This window comes from Silene latifolia, chromosome Y, assembly GCF_048544455.1.
Source record: "Silene latifolia isolate original U9 population chromosome Y, ASM4854445v1, whole genome shotgun sequence".
Lineage (NCBI taxonomy): Eukaryota > Viridiplantae > Streptophyta > Magnoliopsida > Caryophyllales > Caryophyllaceae > Silene > Silene latifolia.
In genome coordinates, this window is record NC_133538.1 from 44,430,780 (window position 1) to 44,443,642 (window position 12,863).

General features: G+C 43.5%; 1 protein-coding gene across 1 annotated transcript; it reads left to right on the plus strand.

Annotated features, from left to right (window-relative positions):
- Nucleotides 1-11,930: 11,930 nt before the first annotated feature.
- On the plus strand, nt 11,931-12,863 carry LOC141627962 (uncharacterized). The gene has a single exon (XM_074441156.1). The coding sequence runs from the start codon at nt 11,931-11,933 to the stop codon at nt 12,861-12,863; it is 933 nt and encodes a 310-aa protein (XP_074297257.1).

A 12,863-nucleotide genomic window follows, 5' to 3' on the forward strand; every position in this document is an offset into this window, starting at 1 on the left:
GAATCTTCTAAGTCTAATTCAAAAAAACATCAAAGTACTAAAAATCATCTACAATATCAGAGTCTATTAGATATGAGAAAAACAAAATCACTCATGGCCCTAATGTTGAAGAAGGTCGAAAAATGATGAACGTTCATGATATTACTAGGATCCCCCTCTTCCTTTGCCTGATACTGATGGGTGGGTAGAGGATGTGGATGAGGAGGATGAAATTGAAACAGCAGGTATCCATGAAGAGGTCTGGTACTAAAGACATGGAAAGAAAATTATCCAAATGATTGATGAAGATCCAGATGATATGCTACATCTGACTGATGAGGATGTGCAAGGGGAACTTGACTACTGGAAGCAGGCAATCTTTGGGTTCGTTGCTGGTGCAAACCCTCCTTGGCAAATACTGGAAGGATTCCTGAAGTGAATATGGAGTAAGTATTCCATAGATAAAATTTCTTTCTTACCTAACGGAGTTTTCCTGGCCAGATTTAGCACTGAGGAAATGAAACAGGCAGTTTTAGGGAGTGGACATTTTATGTTTGACAATAAGCCTTTAATCCTTAAACCTTGGATGCCTGATATTGATTTGATTAAAGAGGAAGTTAAAAGTGTACCTGCTTGGATTAGGTTGATGAATCTACCTCTGGAATTCTGGGGTAAAAGTTTAACCAAACTGGTAAATCTGGTGAGATATTTTGTCAAGGTTGGCACTACAACTGATTAGAAAACTAGATTAGGGTTTGCCAGAGTTATGGTGGAGCTGAAACTTGGACAACCCTTTCCTAACACAATTAAATTTATAGATGAAAAACAGCAACTGATTGAAATACAGGTGGTCTATGAATGAAAGCCTAGTGTGTGCAGTAAATGTAAACTCATTTTGCTTGAAAAAGAGAATTGTAGAAAGGGCAAACCTGTGACTAAAGTTATGGGTAAAGCAGGTGTAGCACAAAAGAAAAAGGTCTGGAGACCAGTGTAGAAGGTGAGGGAACCCCCAGTGATTGCTCCTGCTATTACACCTGCCATGACAAAAAAGCCACACCACAGTAGAAAGTCTAGAAAATAAAGAGGTGACCAATACTATGTCTGATGAAATACACCCTACTAATGAAGCTATCCAAACACCAGACACTAAAACCAAGAATACACAGGTGGGCACTATGTCCCCTGTTAAGCAACTTAGGTCAACTAGACAAGGTATTATTACTATCAGCAGAGGTAATCAACAGTCTCCAATGTACATGGAGGTGTTAAGTGGGTCTAGTTCCCCCAAGAAAGGCATTGGCATAACTGGTATTAAACCCTTACAATTGAACCTATGATTAATTTTGGTTTTTGGAATATTAGGGGCATGAATAGGGAAGAGAAGCAGATTGTTTTAAATAAGTTGTAACACCCCCTCATACCAAGGTACCTTACCAGGACCACCCAAGTATGAAAGACTGTTACCATCTCGGTTGCCCGAGGTTAGTACATATCAAAAGCGTCTGAACTGAGCACATTTATTAAAGTAATGTAAAATGCGAAGTTTACAATATCCAAAACCAAATACTGTCTAAAGAAATACAACTTCAAAGTCTTAATAATAAAAGAAAACTCGCTAAGACTCAGACAGTGATGCTATGACTCGTGGTGGCAATTCTCCCAATGAAATCCCCAAGCTCTCACTAGCAAAACCTGTCAAGCCTGCTCACCATCCCCGAATGGATCACCGCAGATTACACAAACAACAACGGGGTCAGTGTTATGCAACAACAAGACAAACAAATGCAATACTCGTCCGATCATCGTCAACTCCCAATCACCCTGTCTCACATAGTAACCGACTACACACTAAAGTGTGTAGCCCCGCTGACCCATCGCAACAGGTAATCCTCGCCGCCAGTGGGTGACCGCAGCCGATCCCACCTAGTCCAGCTCCTCAACGAGCGACAATAATCCCTGTCCCTTAATGTGCACATCCCCTCCCGTGGCGGGTTCCACGGAGGGCGAACTAGGGTGTGAAGCCACTCCCGCAAGTGACTCCACCACAATCACAATCACATGACATTACCGTCATCTCAATCCCCTCACACCAACATTGTCACAACAATCTCCATATTACGATGATCAATAGACAACGATAAATACAATAATATGTCATGTAAAGCACAGCAACTGAGTAGGGAAACCCTACCTTAGCAATCACAGCAGTAAGCAACACGGACAATCAAAAAGGCTCCTCTACGAAGTCTTCTCCAATAGTGCAACAAGAACCTTGACGCAAGAATCGCCGCAAATTATCGACACAAAGATGCTACGAAATGCTCAAAGGGATGATTAGGGAATGATTTGGGTAGGATTAGGGTACGTAGCAATGTTAACGCTGTGAAAAGTGATATTAGAAACTGACGCGGAATTATAAAATACCCTAATCATTCCTTAATCAAACCGTCGAAATATAACTTCGCCAAACCGGACACTCGGTCGAGTGCAGCAACACTCGGCCGAGTGTCCAATACTCGGTCGAGTATTCGCTATACTCGGCCGAGTGTTCCTCGGCAGAACCGAAATAACACGCACTAAGAGCACTACTCGGCCGAGTAGGCTCTACTCGGTCGAGTAGGCTCCAAAGAAGATCCGTATTGTTACAATCTTTCCCCCTAAAAAGAACTTCGTCCCGAAGTTCACACTCTGCTATACACAAGCACAACACCACGACACAAGACTCACAACACCACGACACAAGACTCTAACACTCACATGAGACAACTCCAAGGAACTACACAAAACGCACCTCCCGACACGAATCAAACAAAGCAAAGAAAGCACAAAACACTATCGCGACCATCTCCTACCCCCCTAAAAAGACAACGGTTACGTCCCCGTAACCAAACATACCTGATCAAAAAGGTTAGGAAAGCGGTCTTGCATAGCTTCCTCGGGTTCCCATGTTGCTTCCTCCACATTATGATTAGACCAAAGGACCTTGAGTAAGACCGTCTCACCATTCCGGGTCTTACGAACCTTGCGATCAAGAATCTCCTTAGGAATCTCGGCATAGGACAAGGATTCATCAAGTTCGATGTTCTCCATCTCGAGGATGTGCGACGGGTCACTCACATATTTCCGGAGTTGAGACACATGAAAAACATTGTGAACTCTATCCAAAGCTGGTGGTAAAGCTAACCTGTAGGCTACCTCGCCAATACGGTCCAGAATTTCATAAGGACCTATAAACTTTTGGCTTAGCTTACTCTTTTTCCCAAACCTCATAACACCTCGCATAGGTGACACTTTCAAAAGCACCTTGTCACCTACCGCGAACTCAATGTCCCTGCGGTGTAAGTCGGCGTAGCTCTTTTGGCGATCTTGAGCGCTCTCATCTTTTGCGAATCAACTGGATTTGCTCAACCATATCCTGAACCAATTGTGGCCCTAAAACCACTGTCTCGGAACTATCATCCCAACAAACTGGACTTCGGCATTTCCGGCCATACAAAGCTTCAAATGGTGCCATCCCAATACTTGTATGATAACTATTATTGTATGAAAACTCGATCAAATCAAGTCTGTCTTCCCAACTGCCTCCAAAGTCCATAACACATGCCCTTAGCATGTCTTCTAAGGTCTTGATGGTCCGTTCAAATCGACCATCGGTTGCGGATGAAAAGTCAGTACTCATCTTCGCGTTGTGCCCATCAACTCTTGCAGTTCTTGCCAAAACTTTGATATGAACCTCGCATCGCGATCGGAAACAATATCTTTCGGAATACCATGTAACCGAACCACATGCTTTCGTAACCCAAAGCCACCGCATCTTAGACCAAGTATCTTTCATTGGAACAAAATGGGTCGACTTGGTTAGCCGATCAACAATCACCCAAATCATGTTGTTACCTTGTTGTGACCTAGGTAACCCCACAATAAAGTCCATAGAGATCGACTCCCATTTCCACTCGGGCACCGTCGGGACTGAATCTTACCTTGAGGTCTCCTTTGTTCACCTTTGACCCTTTGGCAAGTCAAACATCTAGCCACAAACTCAGCTACCTCCCTCTTCATGTTCGGCCACCAAAAAGTCTTCTTAAGGTCTCTCAAAGCTTGTCACCACCCGGTGAACTGAATAAGGAGTGCAATGAGCCTCGAGACAAGATCATTCTCCTTAACTCGCATCGTCAGAACACACCATCTCCCATCAAAACGAACACTCCCATCTGGATGTATAGAGAACCTAGATGTTGCTCCGCTCTCTACCGTTGACTTCCACTCCTGGATTTTAGGATCAAGTTGTTGCTTACCTTTGATGTTTTCATACAACTCTGGCTCGATCGTCAAATCCCCGATGGTATTCCCCTCTCGAATCATAAAGATCCCCAATCTAGACATCTCATCTCTCAACTTCAACAAGGACATAGCCGTACATAGCGAATGAACGCTCTTCCTACTCAAAGCATCTGCGACAACATTAGCTTTACCCTCGTGATAGATGATCTCCATATCATAATCTCCAATCAGCTCCATCCACCGCCTCTGTCGCATGTTAAGCTCCTTTTGAGTGTAGATATACTTTAGACTCTTATGATCAGAGAACACCTTAAAAGTTGCGCCGTAAAGGTAGTGCCTCCAAATCTTAAGTGCAAACACAACTGCACCCAGCTCCAAATCATGAGTAGGGTAGTTCTCCTCATATTGCTTCACCGCCTCGAAGCATAGGCTATCACTCTTCCTCCTCGCATCAAGACACAACCCAAACCGTTCTTTGAAGCGTCGGTATAGACCTCAAAGTTCTCACAACCCTCCGCAAGGCTAGGATAGGAGCCGTGGTCAAGCGTTCTTTTTAAGGTCCAAACGCCGTTTCACAACTCTCATCCCAAACAAATCTGACTTCTTTCCTCATCAAGGATGTCATAGGCCGTGCTATGGTAGAGAAATCCTTCACAAATCTCCGTGTAGTAGCCGTGAAAGGCCTAAGAAATTCGAATCTCAAGAACATTCTTCGGCGATTCCCACTTGGTAACGGCCTCAATCTTACTAGGATCCACAGATACCCCTTCTTGGATATTACATGGCCTAGAAAAGCCACTTCCTCTAACTGAACTCACACTTGGATAATTTGGCATAGAGCTGATTTGCTCTCAAGGTCTGCAAAACTATCCTCAAGTGCTCTTCGTGCTCTTCTTTAGTCTTGGAATAAACCAGGATATCGTCGATGAAAACAACCACAAACTTATCCAAAAACGGTGTGAAGATCCGGTTCATCAAATCCATAAAAGCTGCTGGCGCATTGGTCAACCCAAAAGGCATCACTACATACTCGTAGTGACCATAGCGAGATCGGAATGCTGTTTTAGGAATATCCTCGTCTGCTATCCTCAGCTGATGATACCCCGACCTCGGATCAATCTTAGAGAACACACCAGCTCCACTAAGGCGATCGAACAAATCATCAATCCTCGGCAACGGATACTTGTTCTTCACAGTAACCCGATTGAGCTCTCTGTAGTCAATGCACAATCTCATACTCCCATCTTTCTTCTTTACAAAAAGAACTGGAGCTCCCACGGTGACACGCTAGGCCCGATATAACCCTTGTCTAACAACTCATGTAGCCGCTTCTTCAACTCGGCCAACTCTTTAGGTGCCATACGATAAGGTGCTTTAGATATAGGACCCGTTCCCGGTTTAAGCTCCACGCTGAAATCGACATCCCTCTTGGGAGGCAAACTTGGTATCTCCTCGGAAACACATCTTCAAATTCTTTCACCACGAAATCTCGAAGTTGTCGGCGACTCTACTCGGTGATCTCTCACATGACAAAGGATTAAGGGACACTTTTTCCTTAAACATGACTTTAAAGTCATAACCGCTATAAACCTACACTTAGGCTTTACCACAAACCCTCTATAGGACACCTTAACACCCTTGGGACTCTTTAAAGACACTCTCTTCTGTCTACAATCTATCCTGGCATCATACCTACCTAGCCAATCCATCCCAACGATCACCTCAAACCCATCCTTAGGAAACTCTAACAAGTTTACTGGTAAATCTACCCCTCCAATCACCATGGATATACCCTTATATAACTTGAGACACGACACGACTCCCCGAAGGTATGAACACATCATCTTTTACAACCTCAAACTTACCCAAACCCATAGACACAAAGATGACTTTTAGACACAAAAGAATGTGTAGCCCCAATCAAACAAAACAAAGGACGGTACATTATTAACAAGAAAGGTACCGGTAACTACATGAGCATCATCCTGTGCTTCCCGCTTATCCATCATGAAGAGCTTTCCACTATTCTTCTCCCTCCACCCCGAATCAAGCATTGGAGGTACTAGGCTTAGCGCCGAATCTGGGTGACACCGTTATTCCCGACGCGATAAGATCCACCACCACCGCGGTTGTAACCGCTCTGGCTACCCCCGTCCACCTCTGTTGCCCCATGAACCTCCCGGTCGGCTACTAGCAAAACTCGAGTCGGCCCCCGAGAGAAATTTCCGATCGAGCTCCCGAACCATTCTGCGGGCTTGTAGCTCGTGCATTCCCGCCTTTTGTGGCCTATACCACCACAGTTGAAGCACGTAAGGTTGGTGTTGTCACTTACAGCCCGACCTCCATTCTTTCCCAGCCACGAGAACCTCCAGAGAAACCAGCTCCACTAGAGAAAGCTTTAGCCTGGTTGAAATTCCCTTTCTTGTTGGTTGGGCGATTGTTGTTCCCACTATCGGCCTTCCTCTTTTCGGTAGATCCTCTCCTCAATCTCCCTTGAGAGATCCACCATTCTCTCAGCTTGACCCGCTCTCAAATACACTTCCTTGAGGTCAGTAGCAACCCCAGCCGGCATACGACTCACGATCTTAGCAGACAAACCCCTCTCAAATCGGAGAGCCAAACCTCTCTGTCCAAGCTGCAAATCTTCCACATAACGAGAAAGCTCCATAAACCGATGATAGTAATCAGTGACCGTCATCTCCTCAGACATAGTGAAAGATTCAAAGTCGATCTCATCTTGTGTCGGATATGCTCCGCACAAACTGTTCCCTCATAGCACTCTTCAACCTGACCACGGATAGCCCCTTCCTCCCGGTAGTAAGCTCTAGCATCATCCTTGACGTTCTGCCACCAAACTGCAGCTTCCCCTCTTAGGTAGTATACAACCTGTTCCACAATCATATCCTCGGGGCACTTAACCATTTCCATGAGAGCTTCAATCTCACGGTGCCACTTCTCGAGCAGCTTTGGTTCGCCTACCCCGTCATATGTGGGAGGGTGGAAACGAGCGATGTTGATGCTAAGCTGGGTTGCATCCACATTTCTCTCGTTTCCTTTTCCCACATTTTTGAGAGCTTCAAGGAGAGCCTCTTGTTGCTCAATCATGCGAGCAACCTCATCATGACCGACATCTCCGAAGCTTGGATCTGCGCGGGAGTTCTTTTGGGCGGCATTTTGAGCTGGTAAAAATGAAAGAAACGTAAACATATGCTCAAAATATAACATCCCTCCGCCATAAGAACACTCGGCCGAGTATAAATAACACTCGGTCGAGTAAAGATCACTCGGTCGAGTATCCTCTCAGATACTCGGTCGAGTATCGACTCCAGAGACAAACATCAAAGCACAAAAAGAAGCACTCGGTCGAGTATAACAACACTCGGCCGAGTGGACCATACTCGGTCGAGTGTACCCCCATGCTCGGTCGAGTTACCATAAACGATGAGCGATTGCTACTTTCCTTCAAACAACACTCGGTCGAGTTCCCTTATGCTCGGCCGAGTACTCAATACTCGGTCGAGTGCCTATCATGCTCGGCCGAGTAACACTATTTACAAAGTTAACACTTTACGATCCCTCTATCATACTCAGTATTCTCATAACAATACGTAAGAAAGCAAAAGCCATGTTATAAACATATCAACATGCAATGCATATATCAAAATTTTAATGCCACATTGTAAACATATCAAAGATACTATTCATGCTTATTCGATTTCTAACATAACAATTATTTACAATCCATCTCTTCTATCATTTCTCCCTTCATCACCTTCACAACTTTAACACATATTTACATTCAACTATCAACTTTTACTAGCCTTCATCATCACATACATGTACATACAAAACCTACTCTCACCACTTTTCCCCATGTTACCGGTTTGAGTTAGTGAGGGCCAAGTTGCGACTCCAGGACGTCTCCCGAGTCTTTGCGGTAGCTCCGGATAACTCTCCCGGGTTCATTTTATTTAGACTCCCTAGGTTCATTAATTCATTTTGTTTAGGTGCCGGAATCTTCGGCTCTGATACCACTTTGTAACACCCCCTCATACCAAGGTACCTTACCAGGACCACCCAAGTATGAAAGACTGTTACCATCTCGGTTGCCCGAGGTTAGTACATATCAAAAGCGTCTGAACTGAGCACATTTATTAAAGTAATGTAAAATGCAAAGTTTACAATATCCAAAACCAAATACTGTCTAAAGAAATACAACTTCAAAGTCTTAATAATAAAAGAAAACTCGCTAAGACTCGATACAGGTGATGCTATGACTCGTGGTGGCAATTCTCCCAATGAAATCCCCAAGCTCTCACTAGCAAAACCTGTCAAGCCTGCTCACCATCCCCGAATGGATCACCGCAGATTACACAAACAACAACGGGGTCAGTGTTATGCAACAACAAGACAAACAAATGCAATACTCGTCCGATCATCGTCAACTCCCAATCACCCTGTCTCACATAGTAACCGACTACACACTAAAGTGTGTAGCCCCGCTGCATTACCCATCGCAACAGGTAATCCTCGCCGCCAATGGGTGACCGCAGCCGATCCCACCTAGTCCAGCTCCTCAACGAGCGACAATAATCCCTGTCCCTTAATGTGCACATCCCCTCCCGTGGCGGGTTCCACGGAGGGCGAACTAGGGTGTGAAGCCACTCCCGCAAGTGACTCCACCACAATCACAATCACATGACATTACCGTCATCTCAATCCCCTCACACCAACATTGTCACAACAATCTCCATATTACGATGATCAATAGACAACGATAAATACAATAATATGTCATGTAAAGCACAACAACTGAGTAGGGAAACCCTACCTTAGCAATCACAGCAGTAAGCAACACGGACAATCAAAAAGGCTCCTCTACGAAGTCTTCTCCAACAGTGCAACAAGAACCTTGACGCAAGAATCACCGCAAATTATCGACACAAAGATGCTACGAAATGCTCAAAGGGATGATTAGGGAATGATTTGGGTAGGATTAGGTACGCGTAGCAATGTTAACGCCGTGAAAGTGATATTAGAAACGACGCGAATTATAAAATACCCTAATCATTCCTTAATCAAACCGTCGAAATATAACTTCGCCAAACCGGACACTCGGTCGAGTGCAGCAACACTCGGCCGAGTGTCCAATACTCGGTCGAGTATTCGCTATACTCGGCCGAGTGTTCCTCGGCAGAACCGAAATAACACGCACTAAGAGCACTACTCGGCCGAGTAGGCTCTACTCGGTCGAGTAGGCTCCAAAGAAGATCCGTATTGTTACATAAGTTCCTTATGGCGAATAATATAGGGCTTTTTGGCTTATTAGAAACCAAAATTAAGCCAAGGAATTTAAATAAGGTCATGAATAAGGTCTTTAAAGATTGGAGTATTTCTACAAACTCCAGTTATCACAAAGGAGGGAGAGTCTGGGTGTTGTGGTAACCTCATCTGGTGGACGTTCATTTCTTGGATTACAGTGCCCAGTACATTCATTTACAAGTTACAGACAAAGAAACTCATGAACATATGTTTGTCACTTTTGTCTATGCTTTTAATGAAGCAAAAGATAGATAGAGCTCGTGGAGAAATCTAAAAAGTATTGTTGGTAGAATGCAAGGTCCATGGGTGCTTGGGGGAGATTTTAATTGTGTTACTCAGGCCATGGGTGCCAGTGACAGGCTGGGGGGTTCTTTCTCTCATATTGAAGCAGAATCTTTTCAACAATGCATAGAAGAGTGTGAAGTTCTGGATATGAAATCTATAGGTGCTTACTATACCTGGAATAACAAGCAACCTCTTGAAACTAGAGTTTATAGTAGGATTGATAGAATGTTTGTGAATCATGACTGGTCTAATACCTTTCCAGATTATTTTGCCAATTTCCTTCCTGAGGGGAATTTTGACCATACTCCCTGCTTGGTGAGTAAGGGTCCTACAGGTTAGCATAAGAATAGGCCTTTCAAATACTATAATATGTGGAGTGCCGCTCCAAGATTCTAGGACAGTGTGAGGTAAGTCTTGACTAGTCACATAGAGGGCACAAAGATGTATGGGGTGGTGAAGAAACTTAAGCAGTTGAAGCCAGTTTTGAAGAAGATCAACAAAAATTATTATACAGATGTGGAGAATCAGACTGATATTGCAAGTACTTCCCTATTTCATATTCAACAACAGCTGGCTCTTAACCCTGGGGATGGGGAGTTAGTGAGATAGGAATATGAAGCTAGTTTATTATCTACCTCTTTGACAAAAGCTAAGATGGAATTATTAAGGCAAAAAGCCAAAGCTCACTGGATAATTGAGGGAGATGCAAACTCTTCCTATTTTCATGGGGTGATCAAGGCCAGGAGAAACAAAAATTTCATCCAGTAGATCAAAGATCATAAAGGCAACCTTGTTGCAGATGAAGATGGGGTCCAAACAGCTTTCTTAGAGTACTACCAGATGTTACTTGGCACAAAGAAGGACACTCATAAAGTTAACACAACAATTGTTCAGCAGGGGAACACATGTTCAACAGACCATATGCAAACTCTTTTAGCCCCAATCACTAAAAAGGAAATCAAAGACACTATTTTTGGGATCCCCAATGACAAAGCACCAGCGCCAGATGGGTACTCCAACAAGTTCTTTAAGGACAGTTGGGATATTGTGGGTGAGGAAGTGAGCAATGCCATTCTTGATTTTTTTGAATCAAGTCAACTCCTTAAGCAGCTAAATTGCACTCTTATTACTCTTATACCCATGGTGGAAAGACCTGCTACTGTGCTACAGTATAGGCCAATAGCATGTTGTAATGTGTTATATAAATACATCTCTAAACTCCTCTGTGCCAGACTTGCAAGGGTGCTCCCTGATTTGATATCACAGACTCAAGGTGGTTTCATAAAAGGTAGGAGTATTATTGAGAATATACTTATATGCCAAGATATTATCAGATCCTATGAAAGGAATGCTATATCTCCCAGGTGTTTGTTTAAAATGGACCTACAGAAAGCATATGATACTATAGAGTGGGAGTTATTGGACCAAATGATGGAAGCACTACATTTTCCTATCAAATTAAGGTCCTGGATTATGATGTGTGTATCCTCTGCAACCTACTCTCTCAATCTTAATGGTAGTATATTTGGCTTCTTCAAAGGGTAGAGGGGATTGAGACAGGGTGATCTTCTATCCCCTCTTTTGTTCACAGTTTGTATGGAATACCTGACTAGACTTCTCAACTACACTACTACTAATGGTAATTTCAGGTATCACCCCCTCTGCAAACCTATGAAGCTGACACGCTTAATGTTTGCAGACGACTTACTTCTTTCCAGTAAAGGAGATGTACAATCCATGATGATTATCCTAAGAACCTTCTCTACTTTCTCTGTGTCATCTGGACTTAAATGAGCAAGGGGAAATCAAATGCATATTTTAATAGGGTGAGTGACAATCTCAAAAAGGATATAATGCAGGTGTCTGGAATGGTGAAAGGGTCAATACCATTTAGGTACCTGGGAGTTTCCATCAAGACTACTAGACTCTCTGCTAGAGATTGTAATCCTCTGATTGACAAAATTGTCAATAGAATCAGATCACTTGGTGCTAGAAAACTCTCTTTGCAGGGAGATTAGTGCTTGTCAAGGCTGTGCTCAAGACTCTATAACTACTGAGCCTCTATGTTTCTTCTCCCAAATGGAGTAATTCACAGAATAGAAGCTATTTGCCGGAATTTCATTTGGTATGGAGGAATAGAGTACACAAAAACACCCTTGGTCTCATGGGAGAAAATTTGCAAGCCTAAGGAGGAAGGTGGGTTGGGTCTTAAGGATGATATCCTCTGGAATAGAGCAGCTGTAGGCAAACTTGTTTGGTGGGTGACATCTAAGTCTGACCACCTCTGGGTCAAATGGGTCAACCACACTTACATAAAGAACAATCACTGGCATAATTATTCTCCACCAACCTCTTCTAGTTGGTATTGGAGGAAAATATGTCAAGTAAAAGAGGTTTTCAGAGAGGCGTATCAACAGAACAGATGGATCACTAATGCAGGCAAAGAATACACCATTTCTAAAGGATATGAATACATTCGGGTGAAGTGTCAGAAAGTAGATTGGCATAGAATGACTTGGAATAAATGGACTATACCGAAACATAGCTTCATAGCTTGGATATATAAGCATAAGAATATGAACACAAATGACAAACTTCATAATCTGGGCATAAGTACAGAGAATACCTGCTGCTTATGTGCCCAAAATGTGGAAACCTTGGAGCATCTCTTCTTTGACTGTGGTTACAGTCGGAAGGTAATAGATTTGGTGAGCCACTGGATTAGGGTCCCTTTGCCAAGGCATGCTATCCTTCAATGGAGTCTGAGGAGAAGGGGAGTGCAAATAAAGGTAGATCTGACCTTCGCTGTGATTAATGCTTTCATCTACCATGTATGGAGACAGAGAAACTTGTGTAAGTATGGATTTACCCTCACTTGCCCCCGGAAAATTGCTCTCACTGTTGAAACAGATTTGAAGATTAGATTAACGGGTTTCTTCAATTCGGCACAGGAACGGGATAAAGTATGGATCCGAGATCTACTTGGCACTGCTTGA